The following is a 25,045-nucleotide window of genomic DNA, read 5'->3' on the forward strand; positions in this document are numbered from 1 at the left end:
AGCTGTGGCTCTTAACCACTGCACCACCAGGGCTCCATTTGGAGGGTGGTGCTAGCTAAAGGCTAGCAGTTCAAAGAAAGGTCTGGTGAATTGCTTCCATAAAAAGTACAGCAAAAAAAAAAAAAACCCTATGGAGCAGTTCTACTCTGTAACATGTGGGGTCGCCATGAGTTGGAGCCCAATTCAATGGCAACTAACAACACCAGAAATGCTAAATCAATCATTCAGTCAGATAATTACAGAGGGAGTGCCTATTCTCAATCTAAACCTGAAGTAGAAACTTCAGAGGGGAAGAAAATGAGACCCAGGCATAGTTCCTACCCTTGGAAAACATACAGTCCATGTGTGGACCTTCATGAGAATTCTTCTTGCTGTTTGCTGCCAGTGAGTTGGCCCCCCACTTATGGCATGTCTTAGTCTGAAAGCTCCGCTGAAACCTGTTCAGCATCATTACTTATAGATTTTTCCTTTCCTCAAAGCCTGGAAAAGGAGACTTGCTGGTGCAGTGGTTAACAGCTTGGCTACTGACCAAAAGGTTGGCAATTTGAACTCAACAGCGACTCCACTGGGGAAAAGACCTGGTGATCTGCTCCCATAAAGATTACACTCTAGAAAACCCTATGGGGTAGTTCTACTCTGTCCTATAGTGTCAATATGAGTCGGAACCAACTTGATGGCACATGACAGTGAGAAGACTGGAAATGCCATGAAATTAACCTGGAGGAAGCACCAGCAAGATTCTTAGTTTAATTTTTTATAGTGTCTGAACCTTTCAGATTGTCAGGTTAAAAAAAAAAAAGAACAGGCCAACATGTAGTCAAGGTTTAAAGAATGGTAAGAGCAGTGGACATCAGGCTTCCACACAAATCCATGGGACAGAAAAGCACATGTTTGTACAGGTATTCACTTTGAATAATTTTATCTAGTTTTTACTTTTAAATTACTGTTTAAATTTGTTTGTCTACACATTAGAGTTTGGGAACAACCAGAATATCTTCCTGGGTTTAGAAAGAATTAATTGGAGGCCAGTAACAGAGCTAATACGTAAATGCCTGGGTCTAAGGAAATCCTACATATCAAATACGGGTTTATTTGTAAACGGTGGTTATTCACTTTAGAAAATAATTCCTAACTGAATTTCTTTTCATTGCATTTTTCCTAGTGAAGCCATTTCTGAAGAGTCAATTTTTGACTCATGGTGATTATGTTAGGAGCCAGACCTCTCCAACTTTAGTTTGCTGCCTAGGCCCCTGCCAAGGCCTTACCCAGCCACACCCACATAGAAAATTTCCCTACCCTGACTTAAGCTGAACTCTGCAGATAAGGTAGCTAAGTTTGCACCTCAGTTCCCTGGGGTAACATTCAAATAAACCTAATGGTAGCTAAGCTCATGAAATTTCAGGGCCCCCACCTCACTAGCAGTATAAGACTCCCCTCCTCGCATGATTTGCTTTCTTCCTCCGTGGACCCGGGACAGAAGACTACTGTCCACACCTCTCAGGTTGCTCCTCCCTCACCTCAAGGATCTGGGAAGAGGTTTCCCCCTCAACGTAGACCCCCAGAAGGTGGATCCCCTCCTGGTGGCCCTATGTCTTACTCATACAGTAGTTATTAGTTTACCTACTAATACTACATTTACATTAAGGGAGCTAGTCCTTAAGACTCTCCAGACTCAAAACAGAGATCCCATGTGACAGATACAACAGCCCCTTAGTGTTTTCTAAAAAAAACCCATTGCTTTCAAGTTGACTCTGACTCATGGCGACCCTATAGGACAGGGTAGAACTACCCCATAGAGTTTCCAAGGAGCGCCTGGTGGATTCGAACTGCTGACCTTTAGGTTAGCAGCTGTAGCACTTAACCACTATACCACCAGGTTTTCCTAGTGTTTTCTAGACCTTAATATTTATGAAAACAGATCACCAGGTCTTCCTCCCAAAGAACCTGTGGGTGGGTCTGAACCACCAACCTTTTGATTAGCAGCTGAGTACCATCAGGGCTCCTTAGAAGCCCAAGAAGGGTACTTAAAGATCAACACACATATGAGGTAGAGAAATATGGTAAAGTGAGTGAATGCTCCCATTTACTCCCCTAGCAACTAACACACTGAACAGAATAAAAACAAGCACAGACTGAGATCTCAGAACTCTGGATGGCAGCTGAGGTGTTGGAGAGTCAGGGTGAGTCCAGAAGCAGAGAGAAGAGAAGCAGGGATAGCATGAAAGCTGGGAGAACCTACCTGCTAACATCACGAGAACTTGCTCATCGCAGCCATTTTAGCCATTTTGGGATGGGGCTGGGAAAAACTCCAGAGAACAGAAAGGGAGCTAATCTGAGGAAGCTGTAGCCCAACTTTTTAAGGTGGCTCAGACTGGCCTTGGGAGTTCATGGGTCATGCAATTGGGAGGGGGTGAAGAGAGACCCTGACACTGTGAGAGAGTGCCACTGAATCTTGCTGAGGCCCAAGACAGATGGGCACTAGGACCGGAAGGAACTTCAAGGGCAGCAGGGTGAGGGGAATACTTCGGACAGCTCCGCCCACAGCAGGACACTGTAGGAGAGCCTGTGCAGGAGCACCTGTGAGGGAAAGACACAGAGATCCCACCACCTTCACCACAGGAAAATTGGGCATCTGCGACCAGCTGAACTCCCCTCTTCTTGTGCGTGCATATTGAGTTCCACATATCAAGCATTCAGAACTCCTGAATCAACACTGAAAAAAAACTTAGGGATAAGAGTGCCTTCCAATGGTTCTCAGGAAAAGATACTAGGCTCACTGCCCTTGTGTCGATTCTAATTTGTGGAGACTCTTTGGGGTGAAGCAGAGCTTTGCCATGGGGTTTCCAGGCTGTGAGGCTTTTCAGAGGCAGGCTGCCGCATCTAACTCCCACCAAGCAGCTGTTGGGTGTGGGTCCCAGCCTTTCAGTTGGCAGCTGAGCTCTTGGCCACTGCATGGCCAGGGTGCCCAATTGGAAAAATTTTCCACAAAAACTATAACACAAAATTTAAAATAAAAACATAATAATGAAAATAACAAAATGGCCCAAGTTCAACAACAACAAAAAAAAAATAGTAAACACACAAAATCACAAGAGAAGAAGAACCAACAAAGAAATGGAAAACATCAAAAAAGAAAAAAACAAAGAGAACTACAGGAACTGGATAATAAAGCAACTGACTTAGAAAAACAAGAGAAACACTCAAAAATACAGTTGAACGGACAGAATATAGAATAAATGAACTAGAAGACAAAATAACTGAATTTACCTAGGCTCAAGAGATGCAAGAGAAAAGAACAAAGAAAAGCAAAAAAACTCAAATGGAAATATGGGATTCAATTAAGAAATATAACATTAGAATTACTGGAATCACAGAGCATTGTGACAATAAAGGCATAGAAACAATTCTCCAGGAGAAAATCAAAGAGAATTTCCCAGACCTGAAGAGAGAAGCAAGCCTGAAAATACAGGAAGCTACACAAACCCCAATTAAAAAAAATACAAAAAAAAAAAATCAATTCTGCAACATATCCTAATAAAATTCTAGAAAACCAAAGAGAAAAACACCATGTAACATACCAAGAGTTGTTAGATTTCACAGGACTCAGTGCCGACTTTGGCCCAGAAACTCTAGAGACCAGAAGACAACAGAACAACATATACACAATACTGAATGAAAACAATTGCCAGCCAAGGATTCTTTACCTAGCAAAGTTGTCATTCAAAAACAAGAAGAAAATCAAGACATTCCCAAATAAACAGAAGCTCTGGGAATTTGCCTCTACCAGACCAGCTTTGGAAGATTTACTGAAAGGAGTACTCCAGATGAAAAGGCAAGAGCATTAAATAAATACTCGTACCTATACACAAGAAAAAATAAAGAAAAATAAAAGCGAGAGAGCAATCTCAAAAAATGCAACAACTCGGCAATATAAGGAACAAATATATGATATTTTCAGAAAGTAAACTCAATAATTAAAGCCCACAAACAAGACAACATCAACTTTGTAAGTAATAAGTACAAAGTAAACTTATCAGATATGGATTGTATATTGATGTTAATTAAGACACACCAACAGAAATGGTGGAGGGAGGAGCATATCAGGAAGAGATTTATTATGTTAAGGTTGTGTGTTAACTGTTTGTATGTTAAGCATCGTTGCAATTGTAAGTTAAGTAATGTAATACATGTGGTAACCACTAAGAAATCACCAAGAAAAAACATTCAGAAGGAAAGAAGGAAGAAAGCAAAAAGACGCCTTCACAGGAAAGCAACCAAACAAAACCAGAAAAATCAGAATAAAAAAATAAAGAAAACATGAAACACTCAAAATACAAACAGCAAAATGAGTGAGGTAGACACTTCGTTTTCAGGAATAACCTTAAATGTAAATGCTCTAAACACCCCATGCAAAAGGCAGAGAGTGGCAGAATGGACAAAAATGTATATATATATGATCCATCCTTTTGCTGTCTACAAGAAACACACCTTAGACATAAGGACACAGATTGAAAATAAAAGAATGGGAAAAAAAATATTCCCTGTAACCAGTAAACAAAAAGGAACAGAGGTGGCTATACTTATATCAGATAAAATAGACTTTAAATCAAAATCTGTTACAATAGATAAAGAAGGACAATAAAAAAACCAAAGCCAAACCCACTGCCATCGAGTCAAACCTGGCTCATAGCAACCGTATAGGACAGAGTAGAACTGCCCCATAGAGTTTCCAAGGAGCACCTGGTGAATCTGAACTGCGCCAACCCTTTGGTTCGCAGCTGTAGCACTTAACCACTATGCCACCAGGGTTTCCAAAGAAGGACATTACATAAAAATAAAAGGGTCAATCCAGCAAGAAGACATAACAATTATAAATATATATGCACCTAACAGCAATGCTGCAAAATACATGAAACAAATACTAACATAAAAGGAGAAATAGACAACTCCACAATAATAGTAGCAGACTTTGATATACCACTTTTGATTATAGACAGAACATCTAAAGAGAAGACCAGTAAGGACACTGAGAATTTAAATAAAACCATAAGCCAACTAGATCTAACAGACATAGATAGAACACTCCACCCAGCATCAGAACAATACACATTCTTCTCCAGTGCACATTGATCATTTTCCAGAATAGACCATATGCTAGGTCACAAAACAAGTCTCAACGAATTTTAAAGATTGAAATCACACAAAGCATCTTCTCGGACCATAACAGTATGAAGCTAGAAATCAACAACAGGAAAAAATAAACAAATACATGGAAATTAAATAATACTAATAAACAGTACTACTAAAAAACCATTGTGTATAGAAGAAATTAAAAGTGAACTTAAAAACTTTCTTGAATAAAATAAAAACACAACATATTAAAACTTTTGGGACACAGCAAAAGCAGTACTCAGAGGGAAAATCATAGCAATAAATGCCTACATCAAAAAAGAACATCCAAAATCATTAACTTAAACCAACAACTTCAGCAAATAGAAACCAAAATCCGTTGCCTTTGAATTGATGCCACCTCATAGCAACCGTATAGGACAGAGTAGAACTGCCCCATCGGGTTTCCAAGGAGTAGCTGGTGAATTCAAACTGCTGACCTTTTGGTTAGCAGCTGAGTTCTAGAAAAGGAAGAGCAAAAAAAGCCAAAAGCTCCCAGAAAAAAAGGAAATAACAAAGTTTAGGGCAGAAATAAATGGAACACAAAAATTTTAAAAACAATAGAAACAATCAACAAAACCAGAAGCTGGTCCTTTGAAAGGGTCAACAAAATAGGAAAACCACTGACAAGATTAACAAAAGAAAACACAAACCAGAAAAGGCACATAACCAAACTAAGAAATGAAACTGTTGACTTTACAACCGATCCAACAGAGATAAAGACCATGACAGCTTACTATGAAAAATTGTACCGCAACAAATTTGAAAACACAGATGAAATGTACAAATTCCTAGAAACACACTGCCTACACAAACTAACACAAACAGGGTGGGGAATTTAAACAGATGCATTACAAAAGAAGAGACTGATGATTTAAAAAAAAAAAAAAAAACTGCCAACAAAAAACCCAGGACCAGATGGCTACACTGGAGAATTCTACCAAACATTCAGAGAAGAGTTGACACCAATCCTACTCAATCTCTTCAAAACCACAGAAGAGGAAGGAGTATTACTGAACTCTTTCTATGAAACCAGCATAACCCTGATACCTAAACCAGGCAAAGACACCACAAAAAAAGAAAATTACAGGCCAATACCCCTTGTGAACATAGATGCAAAATTTTTCAACAAAATTCTAGTTAACAGACTTCAGCAACATATCAAAATCATATACCATGATCAAGTGGGATTCATACCAGGATTACAAGGGTGGTTCAACATTAGAAAATCAGTCAATGTAATCCCCCACATAAATAAAACAAAGGAAAAGAACCACATGATTGTATCAACTGATGTGGAAAAGGCATTCGATAAAATTTTATCCTCAGAAAAATGGGAAAAGAAGGGAAATTCCTCAACGTAATTAGGGGCATATATGCAAAACCAACAGCAACATTATACTCAAGGGAGAAAGGCTGAGAGCCTTCTCTTTGAGAATGGGAATGACACACTCTTATTCAACATTGTGCTGCAAGTCCTAGCTAGGGCAATAAGACAAGAAAGAAGAATAAAAGGTACCCAAATTAGAAAGGAAGAAGTAAAACCATTTCTACTTGCAGATGACTTGATCCTATGTGTAGCAGACCCTAAAGATTCCACAAGAAAAATGCTGGAACTAATAGAAGAATTTAGCAATGTTGCAGGGTATATGATCAACACACCAAAATCAGTTGGGTTCTTCTACGCTAACAAGGACTACTTGGAAAAAGAAATTAAGAAAACAATACCATTTATAATAGCCGCCAAACTGATAAAGTACACAGAGATTAACCTAACCAGGGACATAAAAGACTTATACAGTGAAAGCTATAAAACTCTGCTACGAGAGACTAAAAGAGACCTACAAAACTGGAAAGACACCCTGTGCTCACGGATTGGAAGACTTAATATAGTAGAAATGTCAGTTCTACCTACACTGGTTTACAGGTACAATTCAATCACAATACAAATACCAGCAACATGCTTTACTAAAACGGAAAAACTAATGACCAACTTCATGTAGAATGGAAAGAAACCCTGAATAGTCAAAGCAATAATGAAGAAAAAGAACAGAGCAGGAGGCCTCACACTCCCCGATATCAAAACCTACTATAAAAAACCCATTGCCTTCAAGTTGATTCTGACTCACAGCAACCCTATAAGACAGAATAGAACTGCCCCATAGAGTTGCCAAGGAGTGCCTGGTGGATTTGAACTGCCAACCTCTTGGTTAGCAGCCGTAGCTAGTATATAAGGACAAATATTGTATGATGTTCTTCTACAAGAAGACAAAAAAATACAGAGAGAAACCAATGTTCATTAGTGATTACCACGGAGGGAGGGGAGAGGGGAAAGTACACCTTAGTTCATAGAGCCTATTTCCGGAGATCACCTTTTCGTGAAATAGCAGAGTGATGCATTGTAAAAACAGCATGGGAGAGATGCCTGACCTCCTCTAGCTTCACAAGGGGGAAGGAGAATCAAGATTAACAGTCCAAGGTTGATTCCTATGAGGCAAGGGGTCAGACATGGCTCTTCTCTCCGCCATCTTTACCAATCCTGACACCAACCATCCCTCCCACGGCACTCTCTACTTCTCTACTGGGTTCGATAATTCATTGCACTGGCCACACAGAACTCACAGACAATACTCACGATTATGGGGTTTATTAAGGAAATGACAGGTTACAATTCAGGCTCAGGAACACTCAAGGATACAGTTCTTCCATCAGGACAGCCTTTTCCCAGCTGTGTTTGCAGGTATGCCTCTCCCTGGCCCTAGACCTCTCCCCAAAGGCACTCAGCTTCCCCTCTTCATGGGCCGGGAAGTGCACTGCTCCGTCTCCTGCTGCTGGGTCTCTCCTGCCACCGCTTCTCACTGTCTTCAGGGTTACAGCTCTCCCCCTCTCTCAGTCACCTGCTTCCAGGAGCTTCTCAGCCCAGGGATTGCGGATCCAAAGGACATCCTGGCTTCTGGCTGTTCTTCTTGGTAGTGGTGAGATTCTCTCTTTCCTGCCTCTGGGATGGCTCACCTCAAGCCCAGTGGGATGGCAAAACTGAGCTTTCCCTTTGGTGGGCCACAACTACTATATCTGCACGGACCTGCCCAGTCACTTGGGTGGAAGTTACAAGACCATGGCCAGAAAGGCCACCCAAAAGTGATCCATGGAAATACACACACAAAATATAGGGTATTACCTGTAAGATCTATGCCCTATTTAAAAAACATCTGTATGAGACCAAAAGGTCAACAATTACTCAAAAGGAAAGATGAGAAGACAAGGGGACAGAGAAACTAGAGCCCTGGAAGTGGAACAAACAGAACACAATTAAAGAGAATGCTGACACATTATAATAAATGAAATTAATGTCACTGAACAAATTGTGCAGAAATCGCCAAATGGGAACCTCACCTGCTATGTAAGCTTTGACCAAAAACTCAATAAAATATTACTTAAAAAAAAAAAAAAAAGATCAACACAGAAAGGAGATAGACATTTCCAAACACAAATGGTTGAAGAACAATAATGACAAATTATGGAGAAAAAAATACCCCAACTCTCCAGCAGTCAAAGGAATGCTGGTTGAAATGATAACACAACATTCTTCACTGACAAAATGAAAAATTGTTGTTGTTACTTGCCATCCAACCAGCTCCGACTCATGGCGACCTTATGTATAACTGAAGGGAAAGGTGGCCCCGTCCTGCGCCACCTTCATGATCGTTGGCATGTTTTAGCTTATTGTTGCAGTTGTGCCAATCCATCCCATGGAGGGTGAAACGAAAATTAACAAGGTATATTACACTCTGTGTTGGCAAGAAGAAACAGGCCTCTCGAACACTGCAGAAAAATCTATAAATATTTACAGACTTTGGGGGAGAGTATGAGGCTGAATGGGAAAAAAGGGGTAAGCATGGTGGTGAACTGGGCAGCAGGCGATATATAAACCTTAAAGTGTACATACCTTTACCTAGAAATTTCTCTTCTCAAAGGAAGATAATTACTGATATGCTCAAAAATGAGTGACCAAAGCTTTTAATCACACTGTTATATGCTACCAGAAGAATCAAAACATGTCTAACCATAGGGATTGGTTAAATTAATTATGGTACATCCATAAGCTGGAATATTCCACAGTTAAAAATGGCAATGTAGATTTATATTTGTGGATATGGAAAATGTTCACAATATATTTTTAGTTAAATGAGCAAATCACATTATGAATGTGTGTGCACAGAGTGATCTAATTATTACACAACCATAAGGGAATAATAGAACATACGTATAATAGAAGTACTGCTGACAATATTTATTTCTAGATGGTGGGTTACATGTGCTCTAACTCTTTCTTGGAGCTCTGGTGGCACAGTGGTTGAGAGCTCAGCTGCTAACCAAAAAGTCAGCAGATTCAATCTACCAGCCGCTCCTTGCAAACCCTATGGGGCAATTCTACTCTGGTCTATAGAGTCACTGAGGGGGAATCGACTCGACAGCAACTGGTGTTTGGTTTACTCTTTTCTACTGGTGTTTTGAATTTTTCCAGTGTCCTATAATGAATATGCAAGGAGCCCTGTTGGTGCAACGGTTAACTGAAAGGTTGGCAGTTCGAACCCACCCCATGGCCCTGCAGGAGAAAGACCTGCTAATCTGCTCCCATAAAGATTACAGCCTAGGAAACCCTATGGGGCAGCTCTACTCTGTCACATGGGGTCACTAGGAGTCCAAATCGACTCGACAGCATCCAACATAATGAATACGTATTGTTTTTTTAACCATGAAAATACTACATTTTATAAAAATGCAAGTATCAGGTAGTATACATTTTCATTATTCTTAAAGATGTCACAAAACAAAAGTATCAAAGAGGAAAGCTTGGGCTCTACCTGTTCTGAAAGTTATTGGCAAAATCATGTGTTTTTCACCAAGAAGGGCAACTTCAAAATTAAATCCCATGACTTCCACATCCTTTGGAGGCCAACATGAGGTACATTTAGGAGGCACTGGCAACCACAAGGCGGGGCTGTGGTTTCTGGACCAGCCGCCTCGGGAAGCCTCTAGTGAGTAAGCCCAACTCTTGCTCATTCTCTCTTGTCATCACTGCACCATTATTGGACAGAAAAGGAGCCTGTCCTTTCATGGTCTCCAATTCCCACTTTTTCACCGTTCCTTCTCGAGTATAAGAACTGTTTGAGGAAGGAAAATGCCCGAACTCACACTCCCTCTCTCTCTGAATGTCATGAGAGCACCCACCTTCCCAGAGGCCCCCCTCGGGAGACGGATCTAGATCAGCATCACTCACTATGTTTCAATGTGACCTTTGCTACCTATCTGTTTGCTTCCTCAAGCTGAAGCTTTTTCCATTTGCTGGACATATTGGAGATTTGTGGTCCTTGGGTGGCTCAAATGGTTTGCACTCACCTACTAACCAAGAGGTTGGCGGTTCGAACCCAGCCAGCAGTGCCATGTAAGAAAGGCCTGGCAGTTTGCTCCCATAAAGATTACAGCCAAGAACACCCCATAGTGCAGTCCTACTCTGTCACACGGGGTCATCACGAGTCGGAATCAACTCAATGGCAATGGGTTACAGGTGTTGGGTTGAATCTTCAAATCAGTTTTGGGGGAATGCAGTGCATTGCGTCCCACTTTCTCAATCTCACCCTGCATTTAGAGGACTGATTTGCCCTTACGCTGGGTTTCCTGGTCCACTGATCTTGGGCCTAGCATAATGTATCTTTTGGGAGCAGACCTTCATTCAGCACAGCAATGCCTCCGCCCACCCACTGCGATCCTGAACCACATAGTAATGGGGAATTCACTACTCCACAGGGCAACTTCATGCATTTCCAGATAGCACTAACTGTTAGACATTGTTTTTTTCCTTATCCTGCAAAATCTTCCTCCCTGCAACTTTTATCCATTGTTGTTTGTTTTTTCTCTAGAACCATGTAAGACTATATATATATATATATATATATATATATATATATATATACACACACACACACACACAAAACGTGTTTAAGGCTATGTCATTGGAAGGCCAAGACTGGTCCACTGGGTCATCTCTCAAACCCTTTAAATACCTTCCATGATAGTTTTGAGTCAGGACCAAAGGCCTTCTGAGGCATCTTGTTACTTTGGGCATTGGCCCTCTGATCTTTCAGCGTGGTCTTTGAGTACAATTAAATTCCAGATCTGAACTTCCAATTCTCCTCCCCTGATACAAAGACTCCTCATTATTTTAGTTAGAAATGACTCACTTTGTTTTCCAAGGCAAAAGGATGGGAAGAAAAGACAGCAATCTATCCAAATTGTCAAAACACTTTTCTTCATTAGTGATAGCTAATGACATCCCAAAAAGTGATATTTAATGTCTGGAAATGATGCTGTTAAAAGAGTTGACTACAGCCGTTCTTCAAACTATGTCAGGAGTTGGGGGTTGTTGGTATACTTACATTCTGAAAGCCAGTCTTCAGCGGATCACAGTTCCAGAGATAGAACAAAAGTATGTTATGACCAGTATTTAAGGTCCTATCATATCCTGCCTCCATTTCTAAGTAGCTGAAAGAATCCCACAAAAACATGATGGACCTTGGCAAGCTGAATTTTTCTTAATTGCCACCAGTTATCATGCCTATGTTAGGAAAATTTTATGTTTTTACTGCCTGAATCATCTAAATATTTTGCATTTCCCTACAGGGCAAGAACGGTAAGTCCAAGGTGGAACATGAATCCAATGATGGTGGTCAATGACTATCAGACGCCATGAAGAAAAATCCAGAGTGCAACATACACCCAGCAGCCATTGGGAGACACAACTTCTGTGAATGGTATGACCAATGGAATAGGATGAGCAAGGCATGAACAAAGCAGGAAGAAAATTAACTCATTGTGGCAAAAATCTACAGAGAAAAGGACATTCTAACCATGTTCCTCTAATTATTTACACTGGATTCTCCCTTAAATTATCCCCTTTCCAAATTGCCCTCAGTGTTCATTTTTTCCACTTCAGGGAGACTTTTCTTTTTCCTCAAAGTGCTCCAGTGGCGGGGAGGGGGGCCATATCTCAAGATTCCTCCCTCCCCCCACCACACACACACACAACACCCTGAAATGACTCCTCTTTCCCAAGTCGTGAGAATGAGCAGCTTGCTTTGAGAGGTACAGTTTCACGTGGAGAACCCTGGTGGCACAGTGGTTAAGGGCTCAGCTGCTAACTAAAAGATCGGTGGTTCGAACCCACCAGCAGCTCCATGGAAGAAAGATGTGGCAGTCTGCTTCTGCAAAGATTACAGCCTTGGAAACCCTATGGAGCAGTTCTACTCCGTCCTATAGGGTCGCTATGAGCCAAAACCAACTTGATGGCAATGGATAAAAATGGTGATCTGATGAACCCCCAAACCTGACCCTGGGAGTTTCTTTGTTCACTTCCATCCTAAAGGAAACACATTTAATCAGCAAAGAGATACTGCGATGCATATCCCATAATTCCATCACCATTTCCTGCACTACCATGTCCTTTGAATACATTTCTCCCTCCCTTGGGATCCAGGACTGTACCCATCATATGGCAGGCCTTTCCTTAGTCTCTGCAACCCTCCACCCTGGGGGCCCCTCTCTCTTATCTCTCTTGGTTTCCTCCTCTGATGACTCCTCACTCTGGGGCCCTCCCAGCCTCTGCCCCTTTGCCTGGCTAATTCCAACTTTCCCCTTCCTCCATGAAGTCTTCCCGGACCCACTCTAGTCTGGTTTAAGTGCCCTCTATGGAGCCCTGGCGGCATAGTGGTTAAGAACTCGGCTGCTAACCCACAGGTCAGCAGTTCAAATCCTTGGAAACCCTATGGGGCAGTTCTACTCTGTCCTATAGGGTCATTATGAGTTGGAATTGACTCTACAGCAACGAGTTTGGTTTTGGTTTCTATGTGTCTATCATGGTGCCCTGATATCCCCTAAATTGGTGCTTCCCACATTCCTCAGTTAAGCTTTTTCATTTTCTTTCTTCTCCCCTAGATTATGAGGCCTGTTTGAGGTCAGAGGTAGTTTCTATCTTATTTAAAACCATTTCTACAGTGCCTGGATTTTCAACCTAAAAGTTTATTTATTTTTTTTCTTCTGATTTTCAAAGAAATTAAACTATCTTTGTAGGCCCCTGAAGTACTGTGGGCCCTGCCATGCCTGCTGGAAAATGTTCAGTCCTGCAGCTACAACCCTCACCTCCTCCTCTGAGCGCTGCATCCCCCAGAGAGTAGGCTTTAAAGAAGCAATAGAAAAAATCTTTCCAGACACACAGATGTGAGCCGAGCAACAACTGTGGACACTTCCTTCCTGCTGAAACGTGGACCAGGCATCCTCCCTGGAAATTCACCACTGCTTCTGATCCCAAGCACAAACCTAAGCCACTCACAGCAGGCAGACGATTCCACCTTCTTCTCCCTGCAGCAACACTTGAAACACTTCTTCACCACCATGTAGAAGTAAGCGAAGACGACAAAGGGGAACGGGATATTCAGACGGCTGCAGTACTCCTGCACCAGGAAGTACCTCTGGAACTTCCAGACCTGGTCGTTGTTCTCCTGAACGGTGCCCACCGTGTAGCTGGCAGGAGGAGAAAAGAAAAGGCCAAGCCTGAGCATCATCATTTAATTGTCAAATACAGTCATATTGACATTATTGAAATAACTCAAGCCTTTACAGTAATGTATGGATACCCATTACTGCAATGGCTCAAAAAAAAGAAAAAAGGCTCTAGTTCAAATCCACCAGCTATCTGTTGGTTTGGCCTTTTGTGGTGACTTGTATGCTGCTACGATGCCGAAAGCTATGCACCCGTGGCAGACAGGTTTCAGCTGAGCTTCCAGACTAAGACAGACTTGGTGGGTGATAGTAATGGATTACGGTAATGGCTCAAGTCCAGATGGTTGTTGTTATTGTTAGTTGTGTCGAGTCAATCCCAACTCCTGGCAACCCCATGTGTGCTCAGTAATCTGCTCCATGGGATTTTCAAGGCTGTGACCTTTCGGAAGAAGATCGCCAGGCCTATCTCGGAGGTGCCACTGAGTGGGTTCGAACCTCCAAACTTGAGGCTAGTAGTCAAGCGCTTAAGCACTTGCTTCGCCCAAAGACACCCCGTGTTGACCACAGCACTACAGATAACAGCCTCTCCCACCCCCATCCCCAAATGTGCCAAACTAAGAAAACGTATCCCGTGGCATGGCGAACCAGAACTATTACCTTATGCAGTTATTAAAAATTGTGTTTACAGATAACTTTTACCATTTGGGAAAATGCTTAAAATATAGGTTAAGTGAAAACGATCAGGCTAACGCTGATACTGAGGCCATAATTTCACTATGTGAATGACACTTCACAGGGAGAAATAGATGAAATCATTAACGGTGGCTGTCTCCGGTGTCACGTCATGGGTGTTCTTTCATCTCTTCTCTGTGCGCTTCACAAGCATTGCACAAGGAGCATGAATTCCTTTTATAAAAAAAGTTGATTTCGCGTCTTACCTCAAAACTGACTATTGCACTGATTTTTCAGTGATGAATTAAACTGAAACTATAAAACATAAAATAGCTGAAACATATTACCCCCTGCACACTGTTATAAACACTTCGCTAATATTAATTGATTTAACCCACCTAACAACTCTCCAAGGAGCCCTGGTGGTGCAGTGGTTAAGCACTCGACTGCTAACCAGAAGGTTGGCAGTTCTAAACCACCAGCAGCTCCGCGGGAGAAAGCCGTGGCAGACTGCTTCCGTGAAGATTTACAGCTGTGGACACCCTGTGGGGTCACTCTGAGTTGGAATCGACTCGATGGCCGTGGTTTTGGTTTAACAAATCTATGATATAAATCCTACTATCGGCTACAATTAACAGATCGAGAAACTGAGGCACAGTTAGGACAAGCAAATTGCCTGAGTTCCCCAGCCAGAACATGATAAAGCCAGGATCCGGATGCCTGCAATCCAGCCAGTGTCTACTTGCTTCACCCCCGTCCAACACCATCGCATACAGTGGAATGTGAGATCGCTGAGGGGAGCTCTATTGCAAATTCACCACCCATCTGTCAGTTTGCCAAACTGCGGTGGCTTGCACGTTGCTATGATGCGGGAAGCTACGCCAGTGGTGTTTCCAACACCAGCAGGGTCATCCATGGTAGACACATTTCAAGACTAACACAGACTAGAAGGAAATGCCTGGCTATCTACTCGCAAAAATTAGCCAGTGAAAACCTCATGGATCACAACAGAGCACTGTCCAACTAGCTTGCTTTGGACACAGCATCTGGAGTGATCAATGGCTGAAGGATGGCGTCGTGTTTGGTGAAGTAGAGGGCCAGGGAGGGTGAGGGAGACCCTCGGTGAGATGGACTGGCACAATAGATGCAACAATGGACTTGAACTTGCTGGCTATCACGAGAGTGAAGCAGGACCAGGCAATGCTTCATTCTGTTGGACAAAAAGGTCGTCGTACGTCAGACCCCGATGCTATGGCAGCTACCTCTATTTCAAAAAGATTTGATTTAACTACTTGGTAAAATGCTACTACAGAGCATTTTAAAATTTGTGAAGTTCATCCACCCAAGATACTTTTATTCTGAATATCAAATCATCCCTTCACGAGCCAAAGAAGCTGCGATGAACCATTTGAAATAAACAAGGGAATCCTTAACAGGAAAGCACTCAGGTGTCCAAATTCAGGGTAAAAACCTCAGGGGCCAAACCTGAGTGAGGTGACCAGGCAGAGTAACCGGATGTGTTCGCGGTGACACCTTCTTCTCCTTGCTGGGCACTTGGCATTCTAAGGCTTAAACATCTCAAGCCAGGAAAGATCACGTACACCAGCAAACGCCAGCCTACGCTGACAACGCTTACTGCAAACTCAGCTCTTCTTTTCTTGGAGTTCAGCCATGAATCGAACACCTCCGAGGTCCTGCCCTGGAAACCCTGGTGGCGTAGTGGTTAAGTGCTATGGCTGCTGACCAAGAGGTTGGCAGTTCAAATCTGCCAGGTGCTCCTTGGAAACTCTGTGGGGCAGTTCTACTCTGTCCTATAGGGTCGCTATGAGTCAGAATTGACTCGACGGCAATGAGTTTGGGTTTGTTTTGTTTGTTTGTTTTTGAGGTCCTGCCCAGGTCCTGGGCTCTGTGGAAGCAGACTTTTGCAGCAAGTGCCTCTTGAATGCAGGGTGGTTTTTAAAGAGAAAAGAGTTAATGTTTACTCAGCATCGTCTACAGGTAAGTGCTATACCAGTAAAACCGGTTGCCATCAAGTCATATCCAACTCGCGGCAACCCCCTGTGTGTCAGGGTAGACCCGTGCTCTGTAAGGGTTTCCAATGGCTGATTTTTGGGGAAGTAGATTGCTGGGTGGACTTGAATCTCCGACCTTTCGGTTAGCAGCTAGGCACATTAACTAATTGCACCACCCAGGGACTATTAAACTATTGTTAAACTATTGTTGTTAGGGGGCCTCAGTTGATTCTGGACTCTAGCCGACGCCATGTGAAGGAGCAGAACTGTCCCATAGGGTTTTCTTGGCTGTAATCTTCACAAAAGCAGATCAGCGGCTCCTTCTCCCTTGGAGGTGCTGGGTGGGTTCAAACTGCCAACCTTTCGGTGAGCAGCCTAGCACTTAACCACTGCGCCACCAGGCTCCTTCAAGAAGTGCTATACTAGGTATATAGGATGCTTACTTGACTAATCCTCACAACAGCCCTAGGCAGGACTAGGAAGTATTCAAGTGCAACAAATTGAATCCAACGCTTAGCAAGGCATTTCTCCCAAATGTAGGTCAGGTCGCCTGGGGGCTAATAACAAGCACAGTGTTCTGGCCCTCGCTAGTCCCCAGCTGGTTCCGGTGCCTGCAAAGAGATCTGCTCCCTTCTGCTGCTGCGATCGGGGCAGATGACGGCCATGCCCCAGTTTAAGGAAGTCCAGCCTCAGAACTGGCCAGCAATCACAGCTGACTGCTTTGCACCAGGACAACTACAGCCATTCAAAATCCCGTCCCTAGGAGCATCTTAAAACCTGATGTATCTAGTGAAAAAAAAAAAAAAAAGGATAATACTGCCCGCCATCCCTCCCCCAAAACTCAGACATGAAAAAGCAATCGCATCCATTTGAAAACATCAAATGTTGTTCTCTGAGGTTTTACCCAAAAAGAATTCATAGATCCCACTGAAGGGAGGAGTTGCTCTCCTCTTGGGCATGCAGGGTGCCTGGAGGAGTGGGGGGCCTTCTCTCTGCCACATGCCACCCATCCACCGGCCCTCCCCCACCCTTAAAGCATTCCGGGAGCAACTGCAGCAAGAAGGGTTCAAGCAGGAAGAGATGAGCTTCTTGGCTTAAGTGGTTACTTGGAGTCAGGGAAAACATTTCATACCTTCTGGATTACCCAGAACAGAGGTCAGTGAGCTAAGGCTTGGCGACCAAATCCAGCCCGCCACCTATTTTTGTTCTGCCCTAGATTTAAGGCTGGGTTTTGCAAAGCCGAAAGACAGGCACAGGTGCAGGGTTGCTGGGCACTGCTTCAGCGCTTCTGGCCAAAGCAAAGACCCTAACCGCCTTTACAAGAAAAGATTGCTGACCCCGATCTAGAACGTATTTAACCAGTGCCCATAACACAGTGCTTTGCGTTTGCATCGTTCTCTATTTAAAAACTCCTGCATCATGTCGGTGTTAGGTCCCTGGGTGGTACAAGCGGTCTGCACTTGACTACTAACCTAAGTAAGGTTGGTGGTTTGAAACCACTGAGCAGTGCCGCAGAAGAAAGACCTGGCTATCTGTTTCCGAAACGTCACAGCCTTGAAAACCCTGTGGAGCACGTCTACTCTGTACCCACTGGGGTCGCCACAAGTCAGAACCAACTAAAGTGCAACGGGTTTGTTTTTTGGGGTTTTTTTTCACATCGTTGTATTTATTCCTCAGGACAACCCAGTGCACTGCAAGGATCCTCCTGTTGGAATCTCAGCTACTTTGGCTCGTTCGTCAGGGTCAAAGGTGGATAAAGCCGGAAAACATCCTTTTATAGAGAAAATGGTACAACCCTGGGTGCAGGTCAGAGAGCTGATCACTGGACACTCAGACCCAAAGCCGCTTCACACACATAATACACTTCTGAGATGGCCAGGCTGAGGTCCACTCAGACACTGAGGTCCACCTTCCCCCTAAGACAGAAGCTTCCAAAACGTCCTTTTATGGAGAAAATGGTACAACGCTGGGTGCAGGTCAGAGAGCTGATCACTGGACACTCAGACCCAAAGCCGCTTCACACACATAATACACCTCTGAGATGGCCAGGCTGAGGTCCACTCAGACCCTGAGGTCCACCTTCCCCCTGTGTCAGAAGCTTCCAAAGCGTCCTTTTCTCTCAATTCAGTTCCAGACACGGTCTCACAGAGACATCAGAACGTCCCAGGGGAGGCGAATACTGCTTGAAAACTGCTTCAAACTATTTTTGTTAATAATGTTTTATATCCTTGAGACACTGTTTCCAACATTTCAGTAGAGAAGACACTGAGCTCTGCAGAGAAGGGTTCTCCGGGACGGCACTCACACGTTCTCCTCCACAAAACAAGAGTCCAGAGCAGTTCATAGACCTTCTCTGGTTTCCAGGGAGGCTCTGGGTGCTGCCAATGGTTAATGTGCTCAGCTGCTAACCAAAAGTTGGCGGTTCAAGTCCACCCAGAGGTGCCTTGGAAGAAAGGCCTGGCAATCTGCTTCTGAAAAATCAGCTACTGAAAACCCTGTGGAGCACAGTTCTACTCTGACACTCATGGGGTCGCCATGAGTCAGAGCTGACTCGACGGCAACAGGCACTCGTACCAGTTTCCAGGGCTGCACCCTCCCCCAGCCTGATGGCTTGTTAAAGTCTTCCAGCCACGTCCCAGCTAGTGTCCCTAAGAGGAATTCTGCCACTGTCCCCTTGTCTCTGTATTTCCAGTGGTGTCTTGTGCCCCTTAGAGAGTCCTGTCCCTGGTAACTACCCAAGAGGCCGGGGGTCTCCTATGACAGCTGACCTCTGTCCCCTTAAACCACCTGAGTACCCTCAGCTGGGCAGCAGAGGAGGAGGAAGCAGAGACCCCCACAGGAGGCAAAACTTCAGAAATTTGCTGAGGTTGACAGTGCTGCCAAGAGACAACAGGGTTTTAGAATTCACATAGCCTTGTACATAAATGAAATCCAGCAGGACTATTAAAAGAAAAATATGCCCTGACCACAGAAGGATGACTAAATGTATTAAGAATATTTATATAATTCATCATTTTTTATAATTCATCATAACACTAGACCAAAAGGAAAAGTATCAGTCCAAGAGTTGCCAGGAAGCCTTCTGGCAACATTCAACATCCATTTCTGATTAGGAAAAATGAGAAGAAGGAGGAAGAGGGGTGTCATGGATCAAATTGTGTCCCCTCAAAAATATGTGTCAACTTGGTTAGGCCATGGTTCCCAGTATTGTGTGGTGGTCCTGCATTTTGTGATTTTCCTGTGTGTTATAAATCATTATCTCTGCGTGTGGTTAAAGAGGACTAGGGTGGGATGTAACACCCTTACCAGGTCACATCCCTGATCCAATGTAAAGGGAGCTTCCCTGGGGTGTGGCCTGCACCACCTTTTATCTTACAAGAGAGAAAAGGAAAGGGAAGAAAGCAGAGAATGGGGGACCTCATTCCACCAAGAAAGCAGCGCCGGGGCAGAGCGTGTCCTTTGGACCTCAAGTTCCTGCACTGAGATGCTCCCAGACCAAGAGAAGACTGATGACAAGGACCTTTCTCCAGAGAAGACAGACGGAAAAAGCCTTCCCCTGGAGCTGACTCCCTGAATTTGGACTTTTAACCTACTTTACCGTGAGAGAATAAACTTCTCTTTGTCAAAGCCATCCACTTGAGGTATTTCTGTTACAGCAGCACTAGACGACTAAGACATCCTGCCTGTGCCCTAGCCTGTCTGCTAGGGGTGCCACATGGCCTCAACACACCCTGAGTCCCTCTCATTCTGTAGCATCAAAAAAGCCATATGTATCGCAAAGTGAAAGAAGTCACCTGAAACAGCTACATATTGTATGATTCCAGCGATACGACATTCTGGAAAAGGCAAAACTCCAGAGACAGCAAAAAGATCACTGGTTGCCAGGGGTTCATGGGAAGCCGGGAGAGCGAGGAACAGGTGCAGCATGGGACATTTTTAGGGCAGTGAAACTATTCTGTAGAACACTGTAATGGTGGACACATGACATCATGCATTTGTCAAAACCGTAGGTCTGTACAACACACAGAGTGAGCCCTAATACAACCTGTGGACTTGAGCTAATCACAATGTATCAGTACCGGTCCCTCAATTGTATCACACAACGCAAGACAGTCCCTGGGTGGTGCCGACAGCTTGAACACCACACCCAGCAGTAAAGATGGATGAGGAGCACTGGCCAGGAATTGAACCCAGGTCTCCTGCATAGAAGGTGAGAATTCTACCACAAGCCACCACTGCCCCAAACTGTTGATTCTGACTCTCATGGCGACCCCACGTGTGTCAGAGTAGAACTGTGCTCCATGCATGGGATTTTCAGTGGCTGATCTTTCTGAAGTAGGTCACAAGGCCTTCCTTCCAAAGCACCTCTGGGCAGACTTGAACCTCCAACCTTTCAATTAGCAGCCGAGTGTGTTAACCATTTGCAAAAACAAGCACAAAAACCCCATTGCCATCAAGCCGATTCCAACTCATAGAGACCCTACAGGACAGAGTAGACCTGCCCCATAGGGTTTCCAATGCTGTAAATCTTTACAGAAGCAGGCTGTCACATCTTTCTCCCAAGGAGCGTCTAGTAGGTTCAAACCACTGACCTTCCAGTTAGCAGCCAAGCACTTTAACCACCGCGCCACCGGGGCTTCTTAATCCACTTGCACCACCCAGGAATTTCAGCACTCTCGTTAGGACAGACCCTCAACGAGATGGACTGACACAGTGGCTGCAACGACGGGCTTAGGCATAACAAGGACTGAGGGTGGCACAGGACCCGGCGGTGTGTTGTTCTGTTGTACACAGGGTCGCTATGCGTTGGGACAGACTCGATGGCACCTAACAACAGTAACTGTTAAGGCAACCCTGGAGTCACTGACTGGCTTTAGGTTCACTCCTGCCTCTGCTATGCCACACAGCGCCTGTGATCAATACTGTTCATGTAGAATCATTGCAGATGTTTGCATCCACTTCTATTTGCCATTGAACGCCACCTAGACAGCCTGCCAGTAATTCCTTAAAATCCCCAAGCGTACATTCACTTTGCAGTTAATAAGGTTGCCCTTGTATATGGTTAAGCTTTCGAACTAATATTTTGATCTGATGCCAGACAGGGGTCACAGTCTGGGGCCATCTGCTCGGAGTATGCCCTGAACAACTAACAGAAAGGAAGTTTTGATAATTAAATCCAAAGATCACAAGAGGGCAGTCTCTAGCCGCTCTTTAGTTCCCAGAAAGCGTATTAACAAAGACGAGACCCTTCAGACCCTAGACGGTACAAAGGTTTAAGGCACTGGGCTGCAAATTTAAACGCTGGAGGTATGAGTCCACCCACAGGTACCTCGGAATAAATGCCTGCTGATCGACTTTCAAAAAATCAGCCATTGAAAACCCTACATAGCACAGTTCTTCTCTGACACATGGCGTCTCCATGAGTTGGGGTGGACTCGATGACAACTGGACCCAGTTACATTGTCACTGTAAATCAGATTCCAAACCCCTTCAATCCGTCCCACCCTTACTTCAAGTTTGGGACTTGGTCATTGCTGCCTTCCGTTCACGTGAATACAAAATCACCCATTATCTGCCACCCTTCTCTGGGAGCTCAGACTTGGGCCTCCCACACATCACATATGTCTGGCTTCCTCCTTGATCCCCGAGTCCCTCCTGGCCACCAGGTGAGGGAGGTCAGTGAAAGGGCTGTACATTCCCTATTTAAGGCCCCAGGGCACCAGTGGTCTCTTGGTCTCTGTACCCCAGGCACATGGCACAGAACAGACATTATGCGTCTATGCGATGGACCATTTCTGTCTGTTATCCGCCATTGGTGCTTCTCAGTGAACAATACACAGGGCAGCTCAGCATGCAACCTGTACCTGAATGATGAACTGAACACAGGAAAGAACCCAGCTCTTCTCATGGGTCAAATAAACCCACCCCCGGCCAGGTGCTGAGACTGTGGACACAATCTCCATCCTCCAGAGCTTACTGTTTGGAGGCAAGAAGCTGTTAATAAGTGAAAGGAGAGTGCCTGGGGCCCCAGGGAGTCTCTGCTCAAAATGGGGAGTGAGTGTGAGGGCCCCTTTAGGAAAGGATGAAGCTGGGCTGCAGTTTAAAGGACGAGCAGGCATTAGACGGGAGAAGGTCGGGATGGAGCAGGTAATCAATTCAGACAGAGGCACACGCATTTGCAAAGCCATCAGTTGCGAAAGAGCTCCTGTTTAGGGACGGGCAGACAGATGGGATGCCTGCCTGGGACAGAGATTGGGGGAGGAGCTCAGAAGTGTGTTCACACAGACGACCTTGTGTGGAAGCAGAGCAGCCTGGAATTTACCCTGAAAGCTATGGGGAACCTTGGATACCCTTCCAGAATTTTAAGCAGAACGGTGACATTTTAGAAATATCCTTCTGAACATAGTGTAGAGGGTAGACCAGATGGCCACTCTGATGTGTCCGGTTCTCAGGGGCACATGGAGAGATACAGGAGCTGCTCCACCCAGCCCTGCTCACAGTGAGGCCAAGGGCTGGTCAACCAACTGACAAGGCAGGTGCCCCTCAACCAATCCCCAGGCCTCTATGTGACCATTGCCTTTCCTTTCTAAATAGTAAAAGTCATAAGTGATCATCGTAGTGAGTGAAATCCTCTGTGGAGTCTGACATCTCCACACCTCCTGAACCTTCTCACCTCTCTGAAGTAATCAACACCAACTACCTGGTGTGTATCTTTCCATGTCTTCGTCCATGATAATACACAAGATGTATTTATATATGTACATATACAGGCACTTGATTTTTTTTTGGAGTTCCTGGATGGCGCAAATGTTTAAGTACTCACCTATTAACTGAAAGGCTGGCGGTTCAAATTCATTCAGAGGCGCCTTGGAAGAAAGGCCTGGTGATCAACTGCTGAACCAGCCACTGAAAGCCCTACGGAGCACGGGTCTACCCTGACACACGTGATGGCGCCATGAGCAGGAAATCAACACGACTGCAGCTGAATTTTTTTTACGTCTTCCTCTATGATCTTACAAAAGATAGATGTATATACGTAGATACACTTGTACTTTTTTTTTTAATTCTTCTTTGTTTTTACCAGCACAAGATTATACCACAGACGTTAGTCTGCAATGCGCCTTTCACTGTTGTTGTTGTTATGTGCTATCCAGTCAGTTCCAGCTCATAGCCACCCTATGTACCACAGAACGAAACACTGCCTGCTCCTGCACCTTGCTCAAAATCGTTGTTATGCTTGAGTCCCATTTTTGCAGCCACAGTGTCAATCCACCTTGTGGAGGGTCTTCCTCTTTTCTGCTGATCCTCTATTTTACCAAGCATGATGTCATTCTCCAGGGACTGATCCCTCCTCACAACATGTCCAAGGTATATAAGATGCAGTCTCGCCTTTATCGCTTCTAAGGAGCATTCTGGTTGTACTCCTTCCGAGGCAGATTTGTTTGTTACTTTGGCAGTCCACGGTATATTCAATACTCTTCACCAACACCACAATTCAAAGGGGTCGGCTCTTTCTCAGTCGTCCTTATTCATTGTCCAGCTTTCGCATTCATATGATGCGATTGAAAATACTATGCTTGGGTCAGGTGCACCTTCATCTCCAAGGTGACATCTTTACTTCTCAACACTTTAAAGAGGTCTTTCCCAGCAGATTTGCCAAATGCAAATGTGTCTTTTGATTTCTCTTGACTGCTACTACCATGGGTGTTGGTTGTGGATCCACGTAAAATGAAATCCTTGGCAACTTCAGTCGTTTCTCCATTTATCATGATGTTGCTTATTGGTCCAGTTGTGAGGACTTTTGTTTTCTTTATGTTGAGGTGTAATCCATATCGAAGGCTGTGGTCTTTGATCTTCATCAGTAAGTGCTTCAAGTCCTCTTCATTTTCGGCAAGCAGGGTTGTATCATCTGCCTAACTCAGGCTATTAATGAGTTTTCCTTCAATCCTGATGCCCCATTCTTCTTCAAATACTCCAACTTCTCGGATTATTTGCTCAGCTTACAGATTGAATAGGTAAGGTGAAACAATACAACCCTGACGCACACTTTTTCTGACTTTAAGCCACACAGCGTCCCCTTGTTCTGTCCAAACAACTGCCTCATGAACTATGTCAAGGTTCCTCATGAGCACAATTAAGTGTTCTGGAATTCCCATTCTTCCCAATGTTACCCATAATTTGTTATGATCCACACAGTTGAATGCCTTTGCATAGCCAATAAAACACAGGTAAACATCCTTCTGGTATTCTCTGCTTTCAGCCAGGATCCATCTGATATCAGCAATGATTTTCATGGTTCCACGTCCTCTCTGAATCTGGCCTGAATTTCTGGCCCTTCCCTGTTGATACGCTGCTGCAGCCGCATTTAAATGATCTTCAGCAAAATTTTGCTTGCATGTGACATTAATGATTTTGTTCAATAATTTCCTCATTTGGCTGGATCACCTTTCCTGGGAAAAGGCATAAATAGGAATCTCTTCCAGTCAGTTGGCCAGGTACCCATCTTCCATATTTCTTGGCATAGACAAGTGAGCACTTCCAGTGCTGCAACTGTTTGTTGAAACATCTCAATTGAAATTCCACCAATTCCTGGAGCCTTGTTTTTCACCAAGGCCTTCAGAGCAGCTTGGACTTCT

The 25,045-nt window shown here is 44.1% G+C and overlaps 1 protein-coding gene across 1 annotated transcript in view; it reads right to left on the reverse strand.

The window, feature by feature from the left end:
- The window catches only part of TRPM8 (transient receptor potential cation channel subfamily M member 8), a 96,090-nt gene that overhangs the window by 1,101 nt on the left and 69,944 nt on the right, over positions 1-25,045 (reverse strand). The window contains exon 21 of the mRNA XM_023557703.2: positions 13,556-13,746. Within this exon, the coding sequence (XP_023413471.2) occupies positions 13,556-13,746 (191 nt within the window). The remainder of the gene's footprint in view (positions 1-13,555; positions 13,747-25,045) is intronic.

The sequence above is a fragment of the Loxodonta africana genome, chromosome 6, assembly GCF_030014295.1.
Source record: "Loxodonta africana isolate mLoxAfr1 chromosome 6, mLoxAfr1.hap2, whole genome shotgun sequence".
NCBI lineage: Eukaryota > Metazoa > Chordata > Mammalia > Proboscidea > Elephantidae > Loxodonta > Loxodonta africana.